Consider the following 25,731-nt stretch of genomic DNA (forward strand, 5'->3'; position numbering starts at 1 on the left):
ACGAGTTGAGTTAGAGAGGGGAAGCAAACAGATTTGCTCTGCACTTTTCTAGAGGTGAAATCTTTCATTCCAGCTGCTCAGTGAGGCCTGGTGTGTGGAAAGTGAGGGCTTCCCAATCCTACAGGTGTCCGCACGCCATTCAAACACAACCATGCCATTCTAGTTGCTAGCTGGCTTGTCTTCTCCAGCGCTGCAGCAACTCTTCAGGAGGTGGCAGGGTCTCTGTTCCTGCAGCACCTGCTGGGATGTTGGGACTCCCAAGCTTGGAGGAGAAACTGCTGGTCTGGTAGCGTTAGTAGCGTAGGAGGTGCTAGCTCACAAAACTTTGTTGGAAGAAAAGGAACCAGAAGCAAGCTCCAGATGTGGCTGGCAGGCCTTTCCAAGTGTCAAGCTCATGAGCCTGCTGGGAGCTGAAAACTTCTGCCTTCCTTTCTGGGGCAGTACTGGTTGCCTGGGCTGTTCCTTGTGCAATGCTGCTGCCTTTGCGGACATGGAAATCTCAGGCTTAGAGGCATGTCCTTAAGAAGATTCCCGTTCATTTTATAAAGCAGAGTGTAGTTCTGGCTGCAGCTTATCTTGGCATCCTGACAGTCTCTTACACCCTCCATGTGAAAAGACAGTAATGCTATTAAGGCAGCCTAATTTGTTGGCAGCTTTTGTATTTGATACCGGAGTAGCCAGGAAGGAAAAACATCTTGCTGTAATCTCTCTTTTATACAGAGTGGGGAGGCTCACCTTCAAAACCAGGATTTTCGTCGCCAGGCATAGTCAATGAGGCGAATTATAGTTCTAACCCAAATCTGGGAGATGGTGTCTCCCTCGAGTCACATCCTCCATTTTACGGCTGTCAAACAAAATCTGAAGTGTTTAGATGCTTAAGAAGCTGTGTGAACGCTTGTCCTTCCCACTGCTGCGCTTCAGGCTTCTGCTTGGTACCTGGTTTGTGCTTTTTAGGAAAAAATTATAGAAGTTGCCCTTGCATGAGAACAATGTTAAGCATGTCTGTGCAATTGATTGGCCTTAACCACTGCCAGTTGAGAGTGTGCATTTTCAGAGCAGTTAGTCAGAAAAGCAGCTCTTGGTGGTTTGGAGGCAGTCCTAGACTTCTCTTATTTCCCTCTGGGTAGACCCACCTCTATCTTCTATCTAGGTAGAAGGGTTGGTAGACTCCTCTGGGGCAACATTTTTTCCTCTCTCTGCCCAAACAGCCAGAGCTGTGAGCTTCATCGGGGAGCTGCAGAACCTACTACTGTATTTTAAGGTCACTAGTTAAGGTCTTGTAGTAGACAGCTCTGTCACTTGACCGTGCGTTACAGAGCAGATTGCAGCTTCCCTGTTCCTGTAGCTGTGTAGGATCTGTTAAAAGCAACAGAAACTGTAATGGCAGGTGCTGCTCAGAGTGCCATGAGAAGCTGCTGCACATTCAGACCCCAGCCTACCCTATTTGCAGGACTGCTGCTTGGACAGCATCTATGCTTGTGGAAAACTCTATGCCTTGTCTAAAGGTGACCCTGCTGCCTCTGCATCCTGTTTTTCCTCCCCGTGTGTAACTGTCTGGAGCTTGGCTTTTGTTCATTCATCTCCATGTCTCATGATGTTCTTGTGTTTGTCTTTCTCCTCTTTCCAACTCCTCACTTCTTGTGCTCTCACACTGTCTTGTTGCTGAAACGCGGTGTGTTCCAGCTGCCCTTGCCTTCAAACTGAAAACATATATAATGGGTGGTAAGTTGCATCCTTGGCATGTGCACCTCACCTCTGCCTTTGTGTATGTTGCGTGAGATCCTTCATCCCAACTAACTTCCCTCGTCTGTGTGCCAAAGCCCCCTCTCAGCCTGTTATACTTAGCAGGGTTTCTACCAGAGCTCCTGAGAACTGGGGAAGGATTTATAGGTTTGGCTGGGAAGGCTGGAGCCACAGAGCACTTGTGACAGATGCTGTGGGGTGCTGGTCTGTCCCAGCCCCAGTCCTGTGGCAGTAACGCTGCCTTTCTTGTCTCCTTGTTGCTCGTCCTCACCTCCTGAAGGCCCAGGGAACAACGCGTCGGGGCAGTCTCGTGCCATGATTGCAGCTGCAGCCCGTCGCAGGGACTCCAGTCACAACGAGCTCTACTACGAAGAGGCTGACCACGAGCGTCGAGTGAAAAAACGCCGTGCAAGGTAAAGCTGTCCCTTCCTGGGTGCCATGCTGCTCCTCGGTGCTGTGCGCTCAGTCACGTGGGGCTTGCCAAGCCTGGCAGGAGGGGGGACCTGTGATTAAGGGCTGGGGCTTGGTTGTAAATCTGTCACATCAAAGCAGCATGTGAAACCCAGATGTATAAGGGATGGTGACAGCTTGCAACTGGAATTATCTGAAGAACATGCGTAAAGCAGAGCTCATGTATATTATGCAGATAAGCTAATGCAATGTCATGGATTAAGGAACAGTCCAGTGCTTGACAAATCTGTAGTTACTTGCTGTAGGAAATCCCATTATTTTCCCCCATGCTCAGGCTTGTCGTCTTAGCTCAAGTAATCCAGGGACAGCATCGGTGGAGCACTCGGTGTTGCCTGTTCATGGGCAAGAATATTTGTGTTTGCAGACTACTGAAAGGGGCAGTCTTTCAGTGAGTTGGGGAACAAAGACGTGACCAGAAGCGGTTACGTTTTATTTTGCAACATAGGTATGTTTTCTGCCAGTCACACTTAGGCTGCAGAGTTGATGCTTTGTTGAGGTGACCCGAGATAGTGTCTCTATTTGCTCTGGAGCCTAATTACAGTTTGTAGTTAACATACCTAACAGTTTGAGGCAAGTTGCTTGCGGACAGGCACCCCTGAACTGAGCTGTGTTTAGAAGGACTGTGCTGTAACTGGAAGGAGCTGGCTTGTTTTGTGTTTTCTTTTGGCAGTTTATATTTCATTGGGAAAGTGCTGGCATGGTGTCCCCCACCTAGCCTGCTTCAGTCTGACCTGTGCTCTATAGCCACTGTCTTTTGGGCTCTCTTCCAGCCTCGGAGCAACAGAAGCTTAAACTTTTCTTTCCGTGCAGTGTAGCATCCTAACTCAGGCACATCTCCCTTGCTTGCTGAGTTTGGTTAGAACAGCTGCTTAGTCAGAGGAAAACAATCAGTCACTAGAAGATCAGGCCAGATGTTTCAAAGGAGGAAGGTTAGAGCTGCAACAAAAAGACACGAGGAGATTAGAAACTGATTTCTACCCCCCACCTCCCCCAAGTCAAATTAAACAAAATGGGCAGGGGTCAGGGCTTCTCATGCTGTTCCTTGTATATAGTCTGAATGTGGTATGCTATACCTCTGCCTCTTGTGAGGCAGCTTCTCCTGGCTTTAAGATGCTTTGGATATTGAGGGCAGCGTGGACAGTAGTTGGCGAGTGGGAATCTAGTGTGAAACAAGTCCTGTCTGGAGGGGCAAAAGAGTTTTGTTGGGTGACTCTTTCATTATCCTTGCTTTTTCCTCACTAACTGCAGCGTGGCTCCTCACGTGTTACTTAGTACTGGGTTAACTTGCAAGTGCCGTATGGCATCTGTTTGCCTTTTTATGGTGTGGTCTTGGTGTTTACTCACCTGTGCCAACACAGGAATGCTTTGCAGAGGATGTCTTTAGCTGCAGCGAAGATGGGAGTCCCGTCACTGTTCAGCGGAGGGGTGCAGAGCAATCATTCGGCAGCACAAGTTCTGTGCCTGGTTGGTGTAAATTGGAGCAGACTGCAGCTTGAGAGCACAGATAGTCTTGGAACAGTCTGTGTCCTGGGTCGTGCTCTTTTATAGCCGGCCTCTTCCTGACTGCTTGCCTGTCCTTACGCTTCACACTGCAGTACTGTATGCTGGAACCGTTGTTTTAAAAGACATGCATTGAACACAAGGACAGCTGTGTCTCGTTTGAGTCATGTAGCTGATGTTTATGCTGTGTTGGCAGAACTAAGTACGACACTCAGGCTTTTAAAGTCTTAATCCTGGTTTATGATCCTCAGTTGCTGGATGGCTCGGGCAAGGAAAGAAAAGCTGCTATCTACCCCTCAGACTGTCAGTAGAGAAGATTTTATGTAGATTGCCTGATGGCAGGCAGTGACTCAGTGGCAGAGATGGGAATAGGAGCTTGTAAATCCTGACTCCCAGGCTCTGCCTTAACCACAGACCCATCCTACTTCTCTTGTTATGACTCTTGTTGTCCTGATTTTCCTTCTGCAGGCTTGTGGTTGCAGTAGAGGAGGCTTTCACTCACATCAAACGCCTCCAGGCAGAGGAACAACAGAAAGCTCCAGGAGAGATGATGGACCCCCGAGAAGCAGCCCAGGCAATCTTTCCGTCCATGGCAAGAGCTCTGCAGAAGTACCTTCGCACTACCCGCCAGCAACAGTACCACAGCATGGAGAGCATCTTGCAACACTTGTCCTTCTGCATCACCAATAACATGACACCAAAGGTAACGCTTTCTCTAATGTTGTTGCGAGAAGGAGGGAGAAAGGGATGGCACGTCTGCGTGTGCACGCAGAACACAAAATTGTTAAGAGAGGTGAGTGGTGGTTTTCATAGTTGCTGCCTGTGATATCAGTGCATTGTAGGTTGCCTGAGTCTTAAAGGGAAGTAACGTTTCCTCTACAGCATCTTTGGTCTCTGTTTATCTGAAAGTGCCTATGAGATAATTGTTCTCATATCCAGTTCAGCAAAAGGAGTACCAAAGAAGTGTTTGAGATGGTGGTCTTGAGTCACAGGGAATTCTCCCAGGTGGCTCATGGTATGGCAGCATGATGCAGGTGGCAACCTGCAAAGGACCGTTTTTGTTTTGGTTTGGGTTTTTTGTCCCCTCTGCAGTGCTGCATTTTGGACTGCTTCTAATTACTGCCTAAATCCCTGTCTGTCTGAATGTTTCTAATTCGTGGACTGCTTGGTCAAATGTCAGTTTGCTGCTTCACGCCCTGACTGTGACTGTTGACTTGCAGACACAGAGAGGGACTGAATGATGAGGGAAATGGGTCACACAATCCCTCTCCAACTCTCCACCTTCCCCTCTAGAATACCCCACAATCCTAGAGAAGGGTTAGAAATGCGAGAATTTACTCCTGGGCCTTTACCCCAGACTTACTACACTAGGAGCAGAAATGCTGTCAAGAGATGGGGCTTAGTATCCCCTCACTGGGATCCACCTGGGACCTCGTCCAGGTATGCAAGGGCGAGTTCTGCTGCCATTAAGATTGCAAAGGAGACTTTCAAACACAAGCACTGTCAAACGGCATTCCCTGTTCTGCTTTCAGTTTTGCAGCCTCAGTCAGGCTGCAAACATGGAAACCTCTGCTTTCCACCTTAGCTTGGCCTGGAGAAGGGAGGGCCAGCTAGTCCACGTGCCTGTCTGGGACTGCGGTTTTGGGATGTGTTATGGGGCTGGTAGGGGAGAAATGACCTCTACTGAAGTGCTGACAGCAGAAGTCAAGGCTATAGCTTTGCAAGCTTGGTGGGATGGACTGAAAGAGGATCTCCTGGTGGTTGTGCTCCTGGGGTCTGAAAAACTGGGAGGGACTGGGGAGACGATGTCTCCTGAGGTACGGAAGCTGAAACAATTTGCAGCGTGGCAAGCCCATGCTCGCAGAGCTGTATCTGTGGATGGGAAGAGAGCATCAACTCAGAGCGAGCTGTGGGGCCGGTACTAACGCGTGTCCCTCTCTCGGCAGGCATTCCTGGAGCGTTACCTCAACCCAGGCCCAACCCTCCAGTACGACAGGGATCGCTGGTTCTCCAAGCAGTGGACTCTTGTCAGTGAGGAAGCGGTCACAAGTGGGTTACAAGACGGCATTGTGTTTGTCCTCAAGTGCTTGGACTTCAGCCTTGTTGTTAATGTGAAGAAAATCCCCTTCATCAAACTCTCAGAAGAGTTTATAGACCCTAAATCGCATAAATTTGTCCTCCGCTTACAGTCTGAGACTTCAGTCTAAGGGATTTTGAGGGTGGGTTGTTTGGGGATTTTTTTTTTTTTCAATATTGTGCTTTTGGGTTTAATTTCCCCAATGCTGACTGAAACTGGCAGATGATGGACCAGTAATATTTGACCATCTGCACTTTATTTGGAAAGGGGAGGGGGGAGTTGAGATATCTTATCTAGAAAGAAATATCTTAAGAGGCGACAGGGTGACTTGGCTCGGTTAGCTCAGCCTTGGAGACAGAACAGATTTTTTTTTTTTTTTTCCTCCCCCCTCCCCAGCATACTGTAAATCTCACGCTCACTCTTTCTCCGCACGATTGCAACGTTGGTATTTTTGTTGGAGCGCTGCCTTACGCTGTGTGTGCGCCTGCGCTTTTGCATCTCTGCTTTCACTACCTGTAGCTGTTTCTGAGAGTGCGTTCCTCACCTCTCCGCTATAGAAATCTGCTTCCACGGGGGTGTGGCAGTCCCTGTTCGCTCGGAGAGGAGAGGGTATCAAAGGGTGGGTGTGAGAGGGCCGCTTCTGTGAGCCACCTAATCTGGAGACTGAAGACTTTTATTCTTTTCCTCCTCTCCATATGCCCTCTTCTGTCGGTGCTGGACCTGTGTGAGCATAGTGGGATGGTTTTACTCTCTGTGTCTCTGTGAAGTTGCTTGTCTTGAAATGGATCAGCCCATCTTGCAGCTGTTAAAATTTAATTTTTTTATTTTTTTTTTTTTAAACCAGTGCTAGTTAGTGAAACTGTTCTGTGTGACACAGATCCCGTTTATCTCTCACCTGCTTCCCTCTGTCCTGCTTGCCTGCATCTTGGTCGGGCACTCCCACGGCTCCCCATTTCTGTCCTCTTCTGTCTGGCTTTCCGAATGGGTTTCTCCAGCCACGGTCCCCTCGGGGTCTGCCTTACCACCGCTTCCTTTCGCACCTGCAAGGGCTGTGTATTTGCACTGGGAGAGGGTAGGTAAGTAGCTGGCTCCTCAGATAAATCACAGACCCTCCCTTGTCTGACAGCGTCTTTGAGGGGAAGGGGGGTGCAGGCAGGAATATGCCTCTCCCTCTCTAGCCAGCTTCAAGTGTGTCTGGAGGAAAGATGGGAAAAAGCACTTCCCTCCTTGAGGAGAGGAGCCGGGGAAGGGCCGACCTCTGCCATGTGCCCTTGCTTTGGAGAACTGCTGTGCTCTGGAAACACTGCAGTGTGTCCTTCCCCACCGTACGCCTTCAGCTATAGCTAAGAAATACCAAACTATGTCCGAATGTTGAAAACCTGCCTGCCTTTCTGTACTGCAGGAGCTTCCTCTCTGTGCTGGGATCTGCTCCTGAGAGTTGCAGTTTTGTTTGTAAGGCTGCCTTTGCCCATCAGTGCAGCTTTCACGTGCAACTTCAGTGTCACCTGAGTTTTATGGGGTTTTGGCAGGTTTGCTTTTAACGATGAGCCTAAAGCGATGTCTGAAGTCTGATTGCTGGCACAGGGCATCGCGTGACTCCGGAGCCAGCTCCAAGGCTGGCAGTGACCTGCCTTCTGTCAGGTCCCTCCGAGACACCCCCAGCTCTGTGGCAGTGGATTTGCATGTGTGAATGCAAATGCTCGATTCATTCTGCCCGGTCTTTTACCATGCAAATAGCTCTATCAGGCGGGATCTGACCTGCTCTCCATACCGATGTCTTAACACAGAGGGCCCCAATTCAGCGAGGTACGTAAGCCAGTGCCTTTCATTACCAGGTGCGTTGTCTTCCGAGGGGGGCTGTGACAGCCCCTCCTGTCCCCTTGGCCTTCCCTGGGCTCCTCCAGCAGCTTGTGAGGTTGCCTCCACGCTCCCACCAGCACAAGGTGGGCTGGCTAAGATTGGGGCTCTTGTTAGTCCTGCGTGGCATGGCTGGTGTGGGCTGGCCGGTGCCCACCAGAAGCTGGTGGGAGGGAGCAGCCACCTTAAGCGGGTGTGCTGGGGACAGGGGTCCAGCTTCTTCCAGCTTCAGCAGCAATGGAGCTGCATGTCCAACAGCACCTGCGGATAGTCCTCTTGGGGTCAAGGGAGCATCTCGGTGAGCGAGGGTCCAAAGTGGTGATTCCCCATCCAAGTGACACTTGCCGTGTCCCGCACCTTTCTTACAAGTGCACGGTAGTCACCTGGATCCTACCTTCTCCATGTAATGTGCCAGATGTAGTTGTGAAGAAACTAGATGGTGTGGTACATGACGGTATCAGGCCCACGTCCCTTAAAGGATAGGAAGTAGGTAGAGCTCTCCCTTCTCTAAACTTAGTGTTTGGGTTTCTTTCTAGGTCAGGCTTTCTGGTAGTCTGTATGGGGACTCCGTTATTGACTGTGGCCTTTGCAGTGTTTTATTTTGGAAAAAAAAAAAAGATTGTTTTATTCCTTTTTTTTTTTTTTTTTAAATTTTAAAAAAAAGGAGGGGGAGCATATAATATCTCACACTTGGCTCTCCTAAAAGTGTGTGTATCTGGCTTTTATGATGCGCATAACCAGCAAGGTGGGAGAGACTGGGAGTAGCTTGGGAGACTGTGGAGCACTTATGCCTGTGTGGAGGCTACTGCCTACGGCTGAATTGGCTCATTTCTGTGAAGCCAGAACAAGAACCACCTTGCCGGGGGCTTGGGTGTGCCGTATGCGTGAGAGCACCTTGTCACAGGCACCTCTGTAAAACTTTCTTACTTTCCCAGGATTTCCTTTCCCTTTCCTTTTCCCTCCCCCATGAAGGGCTTGTCTGACAGTATCTGCTCAGGAAACTCATGTCTTAATTGCGTTAAATCCTTGAACACATGGAGAACCAGACGGAAGCGGCGTGTGTTCACTCTGGGTCTGCCTCCTCATCTGTGTGCTGTGGTTCAGCGCTGCCTTTTCTGCCTGCCGCCGAAAAGGACACTGTCAACAGGGGCCAACTCCTGCATTAAATGCTCTTCTGTGTGTCAGCAGCGTGAATGCTTTGCCTGATGAAATCTGAAGGAGAGGACTTGGCCTCCCAGTCTCTTTAGAAGCGCAACCTGCTTAAGGGTGAGGACAGACTAAAAGGGGAATTGGGACTCCTGAGTATTCCCTGTGTTTGTTTTTTTATGACATTTTATTTTTCAGGGTCTCTCTTGCTTCCCCTCTCTGTGCAAAATCAGGGGACCACTGTCATACCTACCTCACTGGGGTGTTGTGAGGCTAAACTCAACTTGTCGTCAAGTGCTTTGAGATCCACAGATAGATCTGTGGCATCTATAGGAATTCAGACTCTTTATAAAAATACTGAGTGGAGAGAGCAGACTGGTTTGTTTAACTCTGTTTATAGCCAGCTAATGAGTAAGAATTGAGTCACAGGGAACGAAGCTCTGATCCAAATCCTGCAGTCCTTAGTTCTGCAGAGCTTGCCAAGAGTTGAGCGTAAATAAGGCTTGTAGGGTTTGCCAGCCAAGTGCAGGCTGTTTTCCTCTGAATCCCTCTCCTACCCTGCACTGTCTCCTTGCACATATTCTCCTTCCTTTCTCCCAGCCTGGATCCTTGTACCTGGCTGTGAATTGGGGGTCTTTTTTTAGAATTCAAGTGGTTTATAAGACAACCCTGTTGGTGGTGAAGTGGACAATGCCCCCCTCAGAGGAGATCCTTGCACTGGACATCCTTCACTAAAGGCTGAACCATTTGATAGGGTGCCGTGTTGCCTAGCCAGGAGTGGTGTTGCCCCACTCCTCTCTTCCATGTTGGCTTTTTTCCTGCGACTCTCAAGTATGCTGCTTGGATACTTTAAAGGCTTTGGTTTTTTGTTCTCAGATTTGTTACAGCCTAAATCCAAAGCCATGCTGAGATCTTCCAAAACCAGATGCAGCTAAGACTTTCAGCTGTTCCGGAGCAGATGAAAATGGCTGTGGGTTTCCACGAAGGCTGGCTTTCTCTTTTATGGCTAAAGAGTGAAAGGTTTGCATTTCTTGCAGCTTCTAGGAGCGTAGGGGCCAATATTAGACCTTTAATATCTTGCCAGTCCTGTCACTAGGCCTGGGCAAAGGTTGCTAACCTATCTGTTAGCCTCTCATTGCTGCTTGGCTGCACCCATCCGCGTGTAGGTCCTGTGGGGCTGCCCCAGGTCTCAGACTCCTTTCCTACTCACGGGAGCAGAGCTGGCAGCGCTCTCAGAAGTGTAAGCATTCCAGCACTCTCCTCCATAGCGTGCAACTACCAGTTTGCACCCTGTGGAGGGGAGATGTTGCCACCCACACCCCCCGTAGGCAGCAGGGTGGCTGGGGAGGGATGCACCGTGCGTGAGAAGGTGGTGTGATGCAGCGTGCTCGCAGAGCAAGGCCAGCTCCTGCTTCTGGGGTTGTCTTGGGTGCCTTCAAGAGCAATTCACCCTGAAGGGGGATATTGGAAAGAAAGACAGATCTGATTTCAGCCTCTGTCAGCTATTCCTCTGACTTCTGCCTCTAAAAGTTTCCCTGCCAGCAACTTCAGTCACTCCAGCTCCATCCCCTCCTCCCTGTGTTTTTTTCCCCGAAGTTCCCTAGTGAGGCGGAACAAGTATCCGCTGGGATGGGAGGTGCTGGGGCTGCAGTTTGGAGCTCGGGGGCAGCTCGCGATAAGGCGCAAGTTTGGGGGAGATCTGAACAAATCCCAACCCTCGCGGAGCCTCTTAACCTTTTCCTTTGGGATGGGGATCTCCATGCAAAGCCTCGGGAATCTGCTGTTGCCAAGTATGCCAGAAGCTGCAGCGAAGCAGTTTCTGAAGCTGGCCCTGCATAAGCAGCTTTTAAAAGTCTTGTTTGAGATGTGCTCATTTCCAGCGCTTGCTGCTGAAGAAACTGAAAAGATCCATACTGTGCTAAACGTGGAAACCTATTCAAGCCAGTTTCATCTTGCTTACCAAAACTTGTAAATCTGCCCTTTTCAAAGGTAAGACAAAAGTCTTGCAGTCTTTTGCAAAAATGCTGTAGTCTGGTCCCAGACTCTGCTGTTCAGTTGCGCTCGGTTCTGCCCTGGTCTATGAGCGCTGTTCAGGAGATGTCAGTTTTCTCATTCAGCTTGTGCGTGTCTATGTGCTTTTTCCCTTATAGGTGTGTGCATTATACATGTCTAAAGCCTCAAGCCAGGCTTGGTGGTTCAGTGTTTAAACTGTGTTAAGAAGGAAGTGCTCTTGGGTTTGAGCTGTTTGGGTGTTTTTTGTTTGTTTTTTTTAAAAAAGTAACCCCCTGCTCTCCAAACCCCAAATTTCTGTTCACCTAAGAGATGGCTTTGGGCCATGAAGTCTCCTACAGGAATACACATCCTCCTGCATTCAGGCTGCTGCCTCTGATAGATGATGACCAAAAGTTGCCGTTTCCGACAGCCGCTCCGTGACCGGTGCGGATCACTTTGGAATACTCCTGAGCTGGGTCCCCGCCACACCAGTGGTACAGCTGGTGTTATCCGCCCCTCTGCATCCCTCCAAGAGACTGCATTATTTTTTTTTTTTAATCCCCATAACATACCGAAGCCGTGCGGGCAGCAGGCAGCCAGCCCTGCCCTATGTGTGCTCTGCCCAGAGAGGGAATCCTTCCCTCCGGCTGCTTCCCGGGCACCTCTCACCAGCGCTAACGATGCTTGGGGGTATCTCCTGCGTGCACGGGGGGATGCTGTGGCTCGCTACCTGCACAGACGTAACTGTGAAGGAATCTTACACTCTTCTGTGCCTGTTTCTTTGATTCAGCATTATTGTGTCTTGGGGAAGGGGGTGGGAGCAAATGCCCTTCCCTCGCCCTCTTTTGATCACTGTGTAATACTCTTTTTCTACACAAACTGTGTATAGTAAGATGGGTTTTGCCAAGGTTTTCTAATTAATAGACACTAACCAGCATTTCTCTCTCCTTTTTTTTTTTTTTTTGTTGTTTGTTTTCTCTTTGCACATGTGACTTTAGCTGCAATGGTACATGGTCTTTCTGTTCTTTTTCTAATCGTGAACTTAAGTAAGCAAATTCCTGGTGTCTGTGACATTAATGCACTGTGGGTCTAGCCTAGTAAATTGTTCTGTTCCAAGCTGGGTTCTCTTAAGTTATAGCTGGATGGGGTTTTGTTGTTTTTAAACTGAAACATAAAACCGTTTTACACTTTGCATATTTTGTACAGTAAAATTCTGGAAATAAACTGAAACCAGATTTGATTGTCCCACTCCTTCCTCTTATCCTTTCAGACAAAAAAAAAAAAAAGCTTTTCTGGCCTTCAAGCATTCCTTAGCTGTGGCTGGGAGGGGCCCTGCAAACATGTGGTTTAACCTTTTTGAGGCTGTCTTTTTGTCGTTCTAGACCTTTCTGATCTGCCCTGCCACAGTGAAATGCAAACTCATTTATCACTCCTGAAGAAAGACTGGTAGGTGACTGCTTTGAACACCTGAAATCTCAAATGATGGGGGAGCAAATGCAGCTGGGGGGGTGGCACGACTGGAGCGGGAACAGGTTTTTCTGCCTCCTGTCTTCTCATAGTTTGCACACAAATTATGAAGCGCAGGATTCATTGCCGAATTCCTTATTTGGACCTGGTGGGGAGGAGGAGTGGCGAGAGGCAGAAAAGCCAGTGCTCCTTGTTTGTGTGGATGTGAGCTTGTGCTCCGCTCAAACAATGCGCGGGGATCTCGCCTCAACAGCACCCCTGGGTGCGGCTTTCCCCACCTCCAGTTTCCATCACCGGCATACCAAGAGCTCGGAAAGACCGAGGAAACGTGGGAGCAGCCTTCTTCCCTAGACAGTCTTTGGTACCTGCTTTTCAGGAAAGCCCCCTTTAATGGGGAGTACCTGGCCTGGCAGCTTTGCCCTGCCCAGCGGATCTCCTCGGTGGCTTCGACTGCTGGAAAAATCCACAGGATGCTGCTGTGCAGTGAAAAACAGAGCGCAGCAGTTGTGGAGATAAGCAGCAGCACGCGTATAAACGCTGGTGGAGAGAAACAGCCAAATGGTGAATTCTCTGCTTGGGAGGAGATGGATTTATTTAGGCTGGAGAGAACTGAACGGGGGCCCAGGAGGAAGCAGGAAGGGTGGGATGGCGGTGTGCTCGGTCCTGCCTCCTGCCCTCCCTTGATCTCTCGGCTTTTGATCTGTCCCCCTCATCCTGCCGGTGCTTTGGCAGTGCCCAGCTCTGGGCTGTTCGCAGCGCCGCTCCTGGAGATGGGCAGGGAAAGGAAACAACGCTGCTACTGCCCTGCAGGGCCCGTGATGGGTGCGCAGCCGTTGCTGGTCCCATCCTGCCCCTCAGAGGAAGGCCTGACTTTGCCGGACCGGAGCTGTGTAGGGAAAGGCTCTGTGGGAGCCGGCCGCAGGTGTGTCGCGGGAAGGTGCAAGAAGCAGGAATTTGGCACAAACAAGATAATGGGCTTGTCAGCCTCGTCCTGGGCTCTTAGCCTTGAGAGTTGTGTCTTTACATACAAGTTCAGCACGCTCTGTTTTCATTTGTGGCTTAGTGCTGATAGCGAATCGACACCCGATTGCTGCCGTTCGTGGCACTTTCTCTCCTGCTGTGGGCTGTGGAGGCTGATGGAAGGAACAGGCTTTGCTAGAGGGACTAGTTCCCTTGGCCTTCACCCAGAGCTTAGCGATCTGAATCATAAGGGGCTGTGGTGCGTAGCTCAGCAGAAATTAGAGCTGAGGGTGCTGTTCTGGTTTGGTCAAGTCCTTCACTGGAGTTGCGAGGGTCTTTGAGGTGTGGCGAAGCCTCAGGTGCAACGTTGGGTTAAGTATTACCGACCCAAACCTCTAAGAAAAGGGGGATGGAGGCTGTCACTGGCAAACAGTGCTTGGAGGGAGCCAGTGTACTGAACTAGAGGCAAGCACCTTCTGCCTGAAGGACACACCAGACAAGGGTCACTTGAGAAGGAGATGCCCCTCCTGCAGTGTCCTTCTTGACCGTAAGGGCATAAGGCTGTGGTTACCCTGAGACAGCACAGCAGCGACCACTGGGTAGAGTATTTGGTGGCTGAAGTGTGGCTTAATAACCGAGAAGGTCGATGGAGCCCAGTAGGTGATGGGACCAGGCCACGCAGTTACGGACGGTCAGGGAACATCAGCTTTGGGGAATTCAGTGGGGAGGTATGGGGTAAAGGGGCTGCGTGCAGTCAGAGTATCACAAATGGGTTAAGAAAGGGGTTTGTCACCTTAGGAAACTGCCTCCAGAGCTTTGTGTGAAGCAGTAGGAACGCTCCACTGTATAATATTGTTAGCTAAATTAATAGTTCAATGAAACATCTGGCTGTGGAGTTGGGCAGGGCTTCAAACCCCAAAACAGCTTCTGCCGGGGCTGTGTACTGGTTCTGCTGTCTCAGCCCCGGAGCTGAACTCCTGGGAGGTACAGGGAGGGATTGAACTTGAGGGTTTCAGGGGACCCTGGGGCTCGGGGCCGGTGGGGTGGGCGAGAGGGGAAGGGCATCTCTCAGCAGGACACGGTGTCTCCTAACAGCGTGCGGGAAGGGAAGGTGTGTTGGGAGTTGGCCAAGCAGAGGGCTTTGATTTGTCTTTCAGCACCGCTCCCGAGTTTATGTTGGACTGGGAAGGTGGTGGGTTTAGGTTACAGACCTTTCCGGCACTGACAGATAATCCACTGGGGCAGGGGTGTCCGTTCCCTTTTCATGTGCGCATCCATGCGCTGCTGGGTCGGGAGGTGCTGAGAGAAGAGAGAGCGCCGAGCGTTAACAGGTCTGCAGATGGAGGGAGGGACAGTGTAGCGGGGTGGTTGCATATGCATAAATCGCTATCTCTGAACCAGGTTACCCGAGTTGCTTTGAAATGCTGTAACAAGTTTTACAGCCCTGCTGTGAGCACGTGTGCTGGTTTATGCTGATGTGTTGCTAGAAAAATGGAGAGTACCTCAAGAGGGAAGAAAGCTGTTTTCCTCTTTCTCCCCATCTCCCTGTGCCTCTCCATAATGAACTTGGAAAAGGTTGTGCATTGTGTTTTGTTTTTCTTTTTTTTTTTTCCCTGGCCACCACTTATATAGTGGTCTGTGATCAGGTGGAGGCCCACTGCAAGACTGCCAGCCTGCTCCAAAACCCTGAGCCGATCTTCCCTTCCTCCAAAATCCGGGGAGCTGAATGGAGTGAAGATGGGCACTTCTCTACATGACCTGAGGCTTGCTCTGGTTCCAGCTCAGCTAATGCAAAGAACCTGAGGACACCAAGAGCCCTCACGCAGCGGTACCGCTGCTTGCCAGCCTCCCAAAATCCGTGGGTCCTGCCTGCGGTTGTTTGCTGGTGGGGCCACGGCCAAGACAAAGGGAACAATCAGGTTTGGGGCTCTGCGTGGGCAGCACTAAATACAATTTAAAAGAGGCAGAAGGGAGGTATCTTTTACCTTGTGGATGTGCATTTGGGATAGCTCACTGCGTCCACCTTGCTTGTGTATCAAAATACGGAGGAAGCAGCAAAACCTCGAGAGAGACAGTAAGACAAGGAGGAGGCAACGTGAAGTCAGTGGAAGAGACCTTGGAGAATAGGGTGTGGTTTTTCCCTCCAGCATCCTTAGAAACATGAAGGTACAAAGATTTTAAAAACAGACACCACAAATTGCTCTAGGCAGGAAGCTACTCTGTAAATTGAAACATTTTAAGTCTCTTCCAAAGGCAAAAATCAGGCTTCCAAATGCTTAGACATCTACAGTCTTGGTTGTTTTTTTTTTTTCTTGGGGTTTTTTTTTTCCTTCCTTCCTACTTGAAAAGGTAGCATGAATGAAAAGTGGATGCATGGAGAGAAGGGAGTTCTTAATAAAACACATTTGATTCAGCCTCTCTGGAAGTTTTAAGAGACACTCAGAACTTTTTAGCTTTTTGGACCTCTCTTCAGCACGAGTCAGATGCTGTGGGCATGCTTTAAAAGAGGCAATGAGAAGGAGCTGATTATATCTGGGCCACAGATGTGAAACAGATCTGCAAACCTTTTAGCTTCTATTTTGTAAAAGCTCATTCTTGAGTACTCATAATACCAGATCCTACAGTTGATTATAATTTTGCTTTGTAAGTGGTTGGGAGAAACTGGTTTAGTAATTCAGTAACTAGTCTGTGGGAAGCTGTGCAAATTCCTTCAGCTATTTCATTTTGCGGGGACTAAAATGTTCTTCAAACATTTAGTTACTTTTGTCATTCAATAGCCTCTTTCTTTGTCACTAACAGGAGCAGGGCTTTGACATGTTGGATTGAATTTTAAAGCAAAAAATCTAACACCAGACAAATTTCAGGGCTGCTCTCTGGTCAAACATCATTTTATTTTTACCTGCGTTACTGAGGGAGGGACCTGATTCAAGCTGGGTTTCCTCCAAATCCAGAAGCGGAGGATGAGGTCGCCCATGGCTATTTAAGTCATTTGCCACCCACGACCGAAGGAAGGCTCAGTCAGGGCAACTACCGGTCATCTTGAGTGGGTCGTTGCCTTTCTGGTTGCTGTTGAAGTATGGGATAACCCCTCCAGCAACTCAGTTCGTTTAACCCTCGAGGCTTATTGTCTTCTGCTCAGGTGGTGTAGCGGCACGATTACTGGTGGTACTGGGGGTTACCGATCTCTTCCTGCAGTGGCAGCAGTTGAGGCTTGGTCGCAGGGTGATGGTTCCTCATCTGGATTTGGGGACAATGGGAAAAGATGCCCACCTCCCAGAAAAAAAATCCTGGTATTTCCTCAGTGCCCAGGCTGGCGAAACAGCTTCGCCTTGAGCGTGTCCCACCTGTCCTTCCCAAAAGGGAAGCCAGTCTCAGCCTTCTCCGGTCGGCTTTCTCCTCAGGAAGGAGATGTTGTCCGTCCTCGTGTTCGTAGCCACGTGGCACGGGGGTCCACCATGGCCGGTTCCTGGCGGTGGCATGAAGGAGGCTGCTGTCTCCCTGGGCTGGGGATGAGCTCAAGCAGTCGGGGCAGGGGAGGGCCTTGTCCTTAAGCGACCCTCCATACCATACGCTATGGGGGTGGGTTGAGGAGAAGAGGAAGACAGGCTAGATAGAAATGGAGAGAGAAAAAAAAATTAGGGGAGCCAATGAAGACCAGAAGAGTAATAAGTCAAGAGGGATGAAAAGAAGGTGAAAAAGCTGTTTTCTTCTTGTTTTCCGTAGCATTAGCGACAATACCAGAAGCCCTTTGACTGCTTTGCTGATCTCCATCATCACAGGGGCTCAGCAAGAGAAGGCGCGAGGGGCGAGCAGAAGCGGGGAGCGAGGCACCAGAAGGATCTTTGCTTCCATCCCAAAAGCTGCTTGTAATCTGACTCTAGAGACGGGTCTTCAAGCTGCAAGGAAGCACTGTAGCCTTTTTTTTTTTTTTTTTCCCTCCCCCTTTAAATAGTTTAGCACCTTTTAAACCTGGCAGGGAGTGTTTTGGGAGCTGGGCCAAGAGGGCTGGCTCTGCCCTGGTCCCTGCCCCATGGTCTGCATCATCGTTAGACATCCTCTTCTTCTGCCAAAGAGGTGTGAGATTTGTCCCACTGCTGGCCCCAAGGGCTGCTGACCATTGAAGGGCTGCTTTGCTCAGATGTCGGTGGTACAAGGGAGCAGGGAAAAGGCAGGGGATGCTGCATCGCAGTGGGTTGACACACAGATCCTTGGGTCTCGGGTAGGACACAGTCCTGCTGGCGCAGCCTCATTACCGAGGTTAATTATCCTTCCTGCTGTGCTTCGCTGTCTCTCCAGTTTCTACGGGATGGTGTTGCACTGCACGGCGTGGATGTACCTGGGGTGTAAAAGTAGCCAGGAGGCAGTTTGCTTTGCCCTGGAGGGCCTTGGTGCTTGTCGCCTGTTCACCCGTTCCCCCTCTTCAGCCCCCCGAGTCCAGGGTGTGGGGGGCTTCCCCAAAGCCAAAGCTTTGCTGGGGCAGAGAGGAATCCAGATGTAATCCTGGCCTGTTTTCACAGCACTGCAAGTCAGTGGCAGCTGGGAAGTGATATGTTCCTGTCTAATTAATTATTTCCCTGGGAATAAAAGGCAATGTTTTTTGTTTGGTCTCAGTAATGAATCAATCATTTCTGAGGTATGATGTGCAGACGGACAAGGAGAAGCAGCCGGTGTCCTCAGCTGTGCGTGCGTGTTGGCATCTGGCTGCGCAGCTTCATTCTGGGATGGGAAGCAGCCGAGATCTCTGGTTTCACTACGGGGCCGTTCCTCTCTCAAGGGCAGCACAGGAGATTCTCACCACTCCTCATAAACATCATGAAAACTGCTGACCCTGAAAATATGGAGTAATCTGCGATTTCCGGAATGCCTCCCTTGTCCTCTCCTTCTGGAGCTGTTTCCCAAATGGTTGACGTTAGCTCAGAGGCGTTTCGAGTTCCCAGAGCCTCTCCATCAGTGTCCTTGGGTCTGCTGCAAAGGCAGAAGCTTTCTCCATCGTGCTTCTATATGATAGCTGCAATATGTGGCTCTCGATGGGTTTCCCTCTCCCTTGATCATTGCCCATGAGCGGTACTGGGTGGCCTGTAGTACACAGAGCACACCAACCAGTCTGGGGACTGGGAGGAGGTGCGGTACAACTGCGTGTTCTTGCCACGTATCACTTGCGAGGGGGGGTCCTCGTTGTCATCAGGGGCTGGTAAGACTAGGTTTGGGGTACTTTGAAGTGACTGATCAGCTTGAAGCACTCGCAGTTGGATGAGGGCAAAATACAATTCCTTATCTCTATGTGTATTAAGACCCATTTAATATGAATGTCTAATTAATGCTTTGGAGAAAAAGAACTCTTTGCTAAGAGAGGGACAGTCTTAAACAGACTTGCCTGCAGAAACACTCAGTGCTGCCCACATGCACAATTTTTTTTTTTTTTTAAATAAAGAAGGGGGTTTTTGCTGGTTTCTCATGCAAACGTACTGACCTTTTGCTTTTCAGTGTGTAGTGGGCAGGATTAGGCTGACTTTGCTCCTCAGGGCCACCAGTGCCTTTCAAATGCCGGTTGTGCCTATTTCTGACAGAGGAACCCAGGAGTGCACGTGCCTGGGGTCCTGCGTGTGATACCTCCCCATACCACTGTCTTACCTGTCCCTGCGAGGAATACACTCAAGTTCAAGCTGCCATCTCCTTCACAAGGGGTATTACCTCCTTCAGCGGTTTGGTCACTATGAACTCAGGGTAGACGAGGTGTTACGGGTGAACAGGAGAGGCTTTGCTGCCTACTCGTCTTCATTGCCGCAATCCTTCCTCCATTGCAACGTTTTCTTAACTTTTTATGTGTTTATCCCAAAAGCTGAAGATGGAAAGTTCCAGTTTGTGGGCAAAGAGAACGATGAAAACTGTAATGAGGGGATGAGGGAAGAGAGAAGGGGTGGCCCCTGTCAAGGACTGCGCTGGCACCGTGAAGGAGTGGCAGCCGTAGGATTAGCCCGTTCTCTCACAACTCCAAGGAAACTTTCCATAAACCGCTGACACCAGCCCACCACCCCCAGTATGAGCCCAGCCAAAGTGGCCTCTGTATAAACCTAAGCACCACTACACTAATTACTTTTTCCCCCCCAGAGCTCTGTTGCTCGATGCATTGAAATGTGTACGTGCCTGTGAAACGCCTGTAGTGCCGTTTGCAGGGTCTGCCCGTGTGAGCTGTGCCCCTCGGAGCGTCTAGAGAGGGGCACATCAGAATAGACAGGCATCCACAGCGGGAGGGGAGGTACGTGGAAAGTACCCAGGCAGTCGGGATGGCCAGAGACTGCCGGTTAGGAAAGGCAGTAGAGTAACTCTTCATTTATTCTTCGTGTTTATAGAAATCCATGGCACTTTGTAGTGACCGATCTGGAGCTGCAGGGCCTGTGCAGGGTGAAACTGTGTGTGTTTTACTTCTGGGAGTAGCCCCAAGGTAAAGATAAGCAAGTACTTTTCTCAGGTGAGTATTTGTTCCTTAATCACAGACTAGGAGACTACTAAATGGCTAGTTTTGCCCGTTCTTGCTCCTTACGGATGTGCATCAACGGGACCTCGAGTCCCGCTTGCTCGCTCTCTCTCTGAGCCAGGGTCTTCCAGGAAACCACTTGAAGAAACAGCTGAAAGAGCAGACGGAGGGTGCTGGGCACCCCTCTGGCCAGGAGAGGGGGGGTGCGAGTGAAAGAGAGGGGGGGACCTCCAGGCTGAGAGCAGCACTCTGCATTTCCAGGCTTTTGGAAGTCTCCACCGGGTCCTCTGGGATGAGGCTGAGTTGTTCGTAATCCCAGCACGACCAAGTGGATGGTTTCCCCAAACACACTTAGTTCAAGTCTTCCAGGCAGTGTTTGTGCATTGTAAAGAAGCAAGAAAGGGCAAATAGTTGATCTGGGGGCTTCGCTGTCCTGTCTGTTTTTCTAATAGGCTGTGCCTTAAAAGCACGGGTTGAGTGATGTTCAATGAGGAGCTAACGTGGCCTCCAGTTGTATACCATGTAAGCACAGTATTCATTCATATACATAGAGATATATAGATATCCAGCTGCGTGTTGTTCGTGCTGGCACTTTCCACCAAGGGGTTATGGCACACGTAGGAATATATCAGTACTTCAGCTTTTTTATACCAGGAGTTTCAAATTTCTATTTCGGCTAATGTAGAGAGAGAGAGTGAGTCAAAGAGACTGATCAACAGGCAGGAAAAAAAAAAATCTATAAAATCTTGCTTTGCAGTTCATCTGATAAAAGAAATAGATGGTGTGTAAACCTTGTTTCTCATCAGGCTGATTTGCATTCGTATAACGAACTCTGATTCTCCTGTCCCTCGCACTGTTATTTCCCCTAACGACTCCTACCTCTGACGTAAGCCGGTATAAGAAAGGTCAGAACAATGTTTTTCGTCTGTAGCAAGAGAGGACCTGTGTACCTTACCTATGCTAACAAGTCTGAACGACTGGAGAACATATTTATAAATGTATTTATAAAGATAAAACTATCTCCAAACTCTCCATTCATTGCACTATTGTCAAACCTAATAAGCTAAGACAACTGAAATCTGCCGGCATGGGAAAGCAGGGAGACCTAACGCTGTCGCGGTGACCTGCACATGGATGGTGCTGCACTCGCCAGGACCGAGTTGCTGACTCTTCGCTTTGCGAGCGACCTCCTCGACTGCGAACTGGTGCCCTGAGCTCCTTCTCAGTCCGCAGTCAAAAGAGGCTTCTCGCAGCCTGCTGTGGGACATCCGAGTCTCTCAAGCAGGGAGTAACTGTGCAACTGAACACTTAAAAGCCAAACAGCTTCAATCCTTTCACCGCTCGTTGCCCAACGCATGTTATCCAGCATCTAATACCGTTGGATGGGCGTGTTCCCTCCCAACATCTTGGTCGTGGGAAAAGATGCTATGTAGGCTTTGGGTTAAAAGTCAGCTAAAGCTGGAAAGTCAGGGGGAATAGGAGAGCTTCAGGGTGGGCCCCTGTGAATGCTTCCACTGGCAGGAGAGTATGCCGTCTATCTCGTGTGCATCACCTGCAATCCAGCTGAGGGTCACCTGAAAGGGAAGGTAGACCCAGCCCAGACCTGGCTGCAGATGTTTGGAACTGGCCTGGACTCTGCTCTGGTGTTTCCTTGGGGTGAAAACCAACAGTTTGGCTCAGTGCCATGACCTTCAGCCTCGAGAGTTTGGGCTCAGACCTGGATCAGCCTTTCCAGCAGTTCAGGACCTCGCAAGCTTTGACGGCCCCTGTCAGACCACCTGCGTTTACCCTGTCTTTGGCCTGAGCTTTCAAAAAGAAAGAGGTTCAGACAGGGACTGCGGTGTTTGGTCTTGCATTGGGCTGCCAGACGAGAATAACCTGGCGTTATACGGAATCACTGAAAACTTAAAATAGCATCCCTAAAACCTTCCTCCCCTCCCAAAGCTTTTTGCTGCTCCTAGCATGCGAATGAGCAGCTACAGCCTCCCGCAGCAGAACTTGCAGGATTGAGTGGTCTTGGCAGAGTAGCTGCAAAGGGCATCGAGTTTAATAAAAGGACTTAATTTTACAGTGGCCTTCCCTATGTCTTGAAGTGAGATTTGGTCTTTGGATGTTAAGCGCTGGGCCGACGAGCACGGAAAACACAAATTGGCTCCCTGTCTCCCTCTGGCAGCGAGCAGGCGGGCACTTTTCTCCTGCCCTGGGACACTCGAGGCAGATTCCCTGCAGATTCCTATTGTCCTGACTAAGGAGGCATGATTTGCAGCGGTGCTGGGTGCCCGCAGGGGCAGTCCCGGTGGCTCAGCACCGCCGAGAATCAGGCCGGAGGGGGGGTTGTCCCGGCAAGGGCAGGGGCAGGGGGAGCGGGGCAGGGGGGGAAAGAGGAGCAGCGGTGCTTGCTGACGCTCAAACACAGGTCTTCTGATAGAGGGACCTGCCGCAGGGGGAGGCCTCTCGGCCCCCACAAGTCAAACTGCGCAGAGTCACAGTTAGTCGTCGTCGTCGTCGTCATCATCGTCATCGTCGTCGTCATCGTCGTCATCATCGTCGTCGTCATCGTCGTCGTCATCGTCGTCATCGTCTTCGGTGTTTATCTTCCCGGAAAGCACGTCCTCTATCCAGTCCTCCAGCTCCTCGGCTGTGGGCAGGTCGTCGTCGTCTCTGATCTCCATCCAGATGCTGTCAGCCTGCGGGGAGAGGCGATGGGGGATTAGCCACCCTCGGAGGCAGAGGGAAGAGAAGGGCTCCACTACTATTGCAGGGGTAAGGGTTGGACCCCAGGTGGGATGCAGGAGGCGGTGGTCCCTCTCCGCCACAGCCTGCGGGCAGGCTCAGCCACGGCGTCTCTCTGCCCACGCGTTGGGGTTACCGCTTCCCCCCGAAGCGCCGTTGCTTCTGACGGGTCGGTGGGTTTACGTGAGCGGGTGGTGCTGGTTGCCCTGGGTTAGGTGTGCGCCCACCGCCTGTTCCTCTCCTGCGCTGCCTATACCCGTGAGCGAGAGCACTGTCCACCTGATGCCTTGTCCTCACCCTGCCCGGCCCGTTCTGTAGACCCCAAGTCTACATAAAGAGAGCACAAAGAGACCTATGCCAGCTCCCCCTGCATCACCTCAGTTCACAGGACGTCTCAGCATTTCCCTCCTTCCTCCCAGAGCCCTGCTGGGACCTCTTCCTTTGAGCCTTTTTACAGCCTGCTGTCAGCACCCCTTCTTGCCAGCCTCTTTCACCATCGCCTTTGCCTTAGGATGCTGCTCTGGACCCTCCACATGTGGTAGTGGTTCCTCCTTTCGGAAGAGCCTTTCCTCAGATCATTTCAACCGTGCTCCAGCTGAAGAATGGTGAAAAACACCGATGCCCTGGACTACAGGTGCTCCCTGTTCTTTCTCTCCAGCTGTCTGCATTAATTCCATAAAGTGGAAGGGATGGGGGGATTCAGTAAGAAGATGCTGTCTAAATTGTGCTGTTACCCAGGGACAGGAGCCATAGCTTAGGTGGTCCCTGAGGGCTGGAACTGAAAGGTTTTCTCCCTGCTTTGCCATAGGTTCCTTGGGTAAATGCCTGGGTAAGCCCCTTTCCCTTCACTGTCTCCCCTCCATAAAATAGGTTCAGCCTCCTATTTTGCAGAGGTGCCGTGAGGTTATCTCCTTCAGCATTTGATGTGGCAGAAGCAAGTGCTTTTCATATGTCAGAAGGTAACTACCGGCTTTTGCAAATGCACCCATCTTCTTTCCCTGTCTGTGGTACCTAATTCTTTTTGGTTTATGGCTTGCTAAAAAGCCAGACCAATTTCTGCTCAAGGAAAGCTGTTTCTCCCTTACAATATTTTCCTTCTAAAACACCAAAATTGTAATAAAATAGAGCCATGGAGAGGCACGCAGCTCTTGCTTCCTGCAAATGATCTTGTCCCCAACCTCAGGAGTGTTCGTGTGGCAAAAAGCGACACCTTTTAATAATGGGAACAGGGGTGGGCCCATTGCACCTAGAGAAGACACTGTGCAAATAAAGCAGCAATATTTTGCATGGCCCTGTTCGTGAGCCACTACGATGTGACGAGCTGGTGGGGGCCGCTGGGAGCTCTGGTGTTTGTATTGGCAGGTTTTTAGAGAAACGATGGGGTCACAGGGGTTATGTCCACCGAAGCCAACAGCAGTGTTTATTTTTACTCTGTTGTGTAAGCCCCACTTTGTACCTGTGTAACTTGGCTGAATGCAGTGATGTAACACTGAAATAACGAAATGAGCTCAGTGTTTGTTTTAGATATCACCCGCCAACCTAGAACTTTCTTAAATCTCTCTCTTGAGGAATAGAAAACAGACTTAAGAGGAATGAAATAAAACCTGCAAATACTATAATCAACAACCTGAAACATTTACTATATCAAAGCTAGATAATGCATGAGTTTTTGCAGGTCTCTGAGTGACTGCTGGATAATAAGGCATATGTTCCTGCTTTCTATAAGATCCTCTTGCCACTGACAGTCCCACTTCCATGAATTTCCATTGATAGCTGTTTAATGTAGCTTTGACATGACTTAAACATGGCCAGCTGCGGTAAATATAATCAAGGGAGATACTGCGGACTAGTAATAAGGGCAAAAGACTGGAAGACTTGGGCTGTATTTCTGGCTTGTCTGTTCATTTCTCTTGGATGCTATCTTGGCCTTCTTCCCTATTGTCTCTCCCTTAACAGTTCTGCTAACAAGCCTTAACCCCCTGAGTCCTCACTCTCTAGGTGTCTGTCCCACGGTCTGGCGGATGCTGCTCTGCTACAGGTAAAGCACCGCTCACATCCAGCCAGCACCGCATCTACTCCATGACTCCCAAGCCAGCCTCTCATTCCGCTCAATGGGAAGAGCAAGATCCAGGGCCTCCGCTTTCTTCATAACACCGTTACTTTGCCTTCCTTACCGTGTCTCCCATCTTGTGGACCTGCAGCATTTCTTATAACAGGAGGCACAATTATCTGATACACCCTCACTGTCCCTCTTTTTCTGGGGAGGTACAGGAGAGGGGACGTGGGGGCCGGGAGCAAGGTCGGTGGTGGGGCCAGAAGCAGTGCCCAGCTCCAGATAGCTGTCCCAACTCTAAATCCCTCTCTGCTCTCTTCTAATGAAACATCAGGTTCTCATACAGCTGAAATTTCAAACACGAAGTCAAGCACCGAATTACAAACACTTCTGCAGTGGAGAGCTTTCTGCTTCCAGAGACACTTATGTACCCACACAGGGTCATTTTAAAGAGATTAAAACACCCAGCACTTAACCATCAAAAATAAACTAAGGTAATAAGCGAGCCAGGCTGGAGTGTGCCTCGTTACGGCTCTCTGCTCGTCTGGAGTGTTATTGGCAGAAAGAGGAAAAACGGTTTCTCTCTGTAGTCGTGACGCACGTTACATTGCACTCAGCAGCTCTCTGGTGGGGGTCGGCTGGGTCCCTCTCCCACCTGCCTTAAAAGCTAACGGTGTGTGGGCAACCTGACATCAGTCCCATGCCTTACCGGCTTGAAGACAACCATGAAGAAAACAGTAGGTGCTAGAAAGCTGGCCCGATAGCCCAGCTGTGGGTCCTGTGGGTACCTGTGGGTACCACCATCCCTGCAGCCCTGCCGAAGCAGCACCTGCCTGCGCAGCTTGGGGTGGACACGTCTCTTCTTCCCACCCAAATCCCTCCAGCACTACCCACATGGCAGTGGCTGAGGAGGAGGAGGGCCTGGATGAACCCCACTATACCCTCCTTTCCCCAGCAGGATCCCTCCGTTACCAGTTTATCTTGTACTCTTAATAAGGCTGTGTATTTATCTGTTTTTTCCAAGCTGCGCAGTTTCTCCCTGTCATCTGTCGGGGACCATCTTTTCCTTCCTACACTCAAGCTGTGCTGTTCTGCTTCTGCTGCAAAAACACCCTCCTTTTTCTCCCCTTCTCCCCTAACCATGGCTTGCTTTCCCCCCTACACACACACACTTTTCCTCCACCAACCCACCCAGGTTCAGCCAGAGCAGGGCACGGACAAAGGCGCACGCTGCGGATGCAGGTGGAAATGTGAGAC

The 25,731-nt window shown here is 50.2% G+C and overlaps 2 protein-coding genes across 4 annotated transcripts in view; one reads left to right on the plus strand and one right to left on the minus strand.

Annotated features, from left to right (window-relative positions):
* Window positions 1-14,932, plus strand: part of VANGL1 (VANGL planar cell polarity protein 1) — a 49,558-nt gene extending 34,626 nt beyond the window's left edge. For 2 of the 3 annotated variants that reach the window (XM_075034381.1, XM_075034380.1), the window contains exons 6-8: window positions 2,024-2,156; window positions 4,183-4,417; window positions 5,661-12,028. In XM_075034381.1, the coding sequence (XP_074890482.1) occupies window positions 2,024-2,156; window positions 4,183-4,417; window positions 5,661-5,921 (629 nt within the window). In that variant the 3' untranslated portion in view covers window positions 5,922-12,028. Of the gene's footprint in view, window positions 1-2,023; window positions 2,157-4,182; window positions 4,418-5,660; window positions 12,029-12,168; window positions 12,233-14,845 lie in introns of those variants that run through there. The other variant, XR_012651372.1, reaches the window with a different exon arrangement.
* A 5,738-nt stretch (window positions 14,933-20,670) lies between these two features.
* Window positions 20,671-25,731, minus strand: part of CASQ2 (calsequestrin 2) — a 33,171-nt gene continuing 28,110 nt past the window's right edge. The window contains exon 11 of the mRNA XM_075034382.1: window positions 20,671-22,375. Coding sequence (XP_074890483.1) covers window positions 22,178-22,375 — 198 coding nt within the window. The 3' untranslated portion in view covers window positions 20,671-22,177. The remainder of the gene's footprint in view (window positions 22,376-25,731) is intronic.

Source organism: Buteo buteo, chromosome 8, assembly GCF_964188355.1.
Source record: "Buteo buteo chromosome 8, bButBut1.hap1.1, whole genome shotgun sequence".
NCBI lineage: Eukaryota > Metazoa > Chordata > Aves > Accipitriformes > Accipitridae > Buteo > Buteo buteo.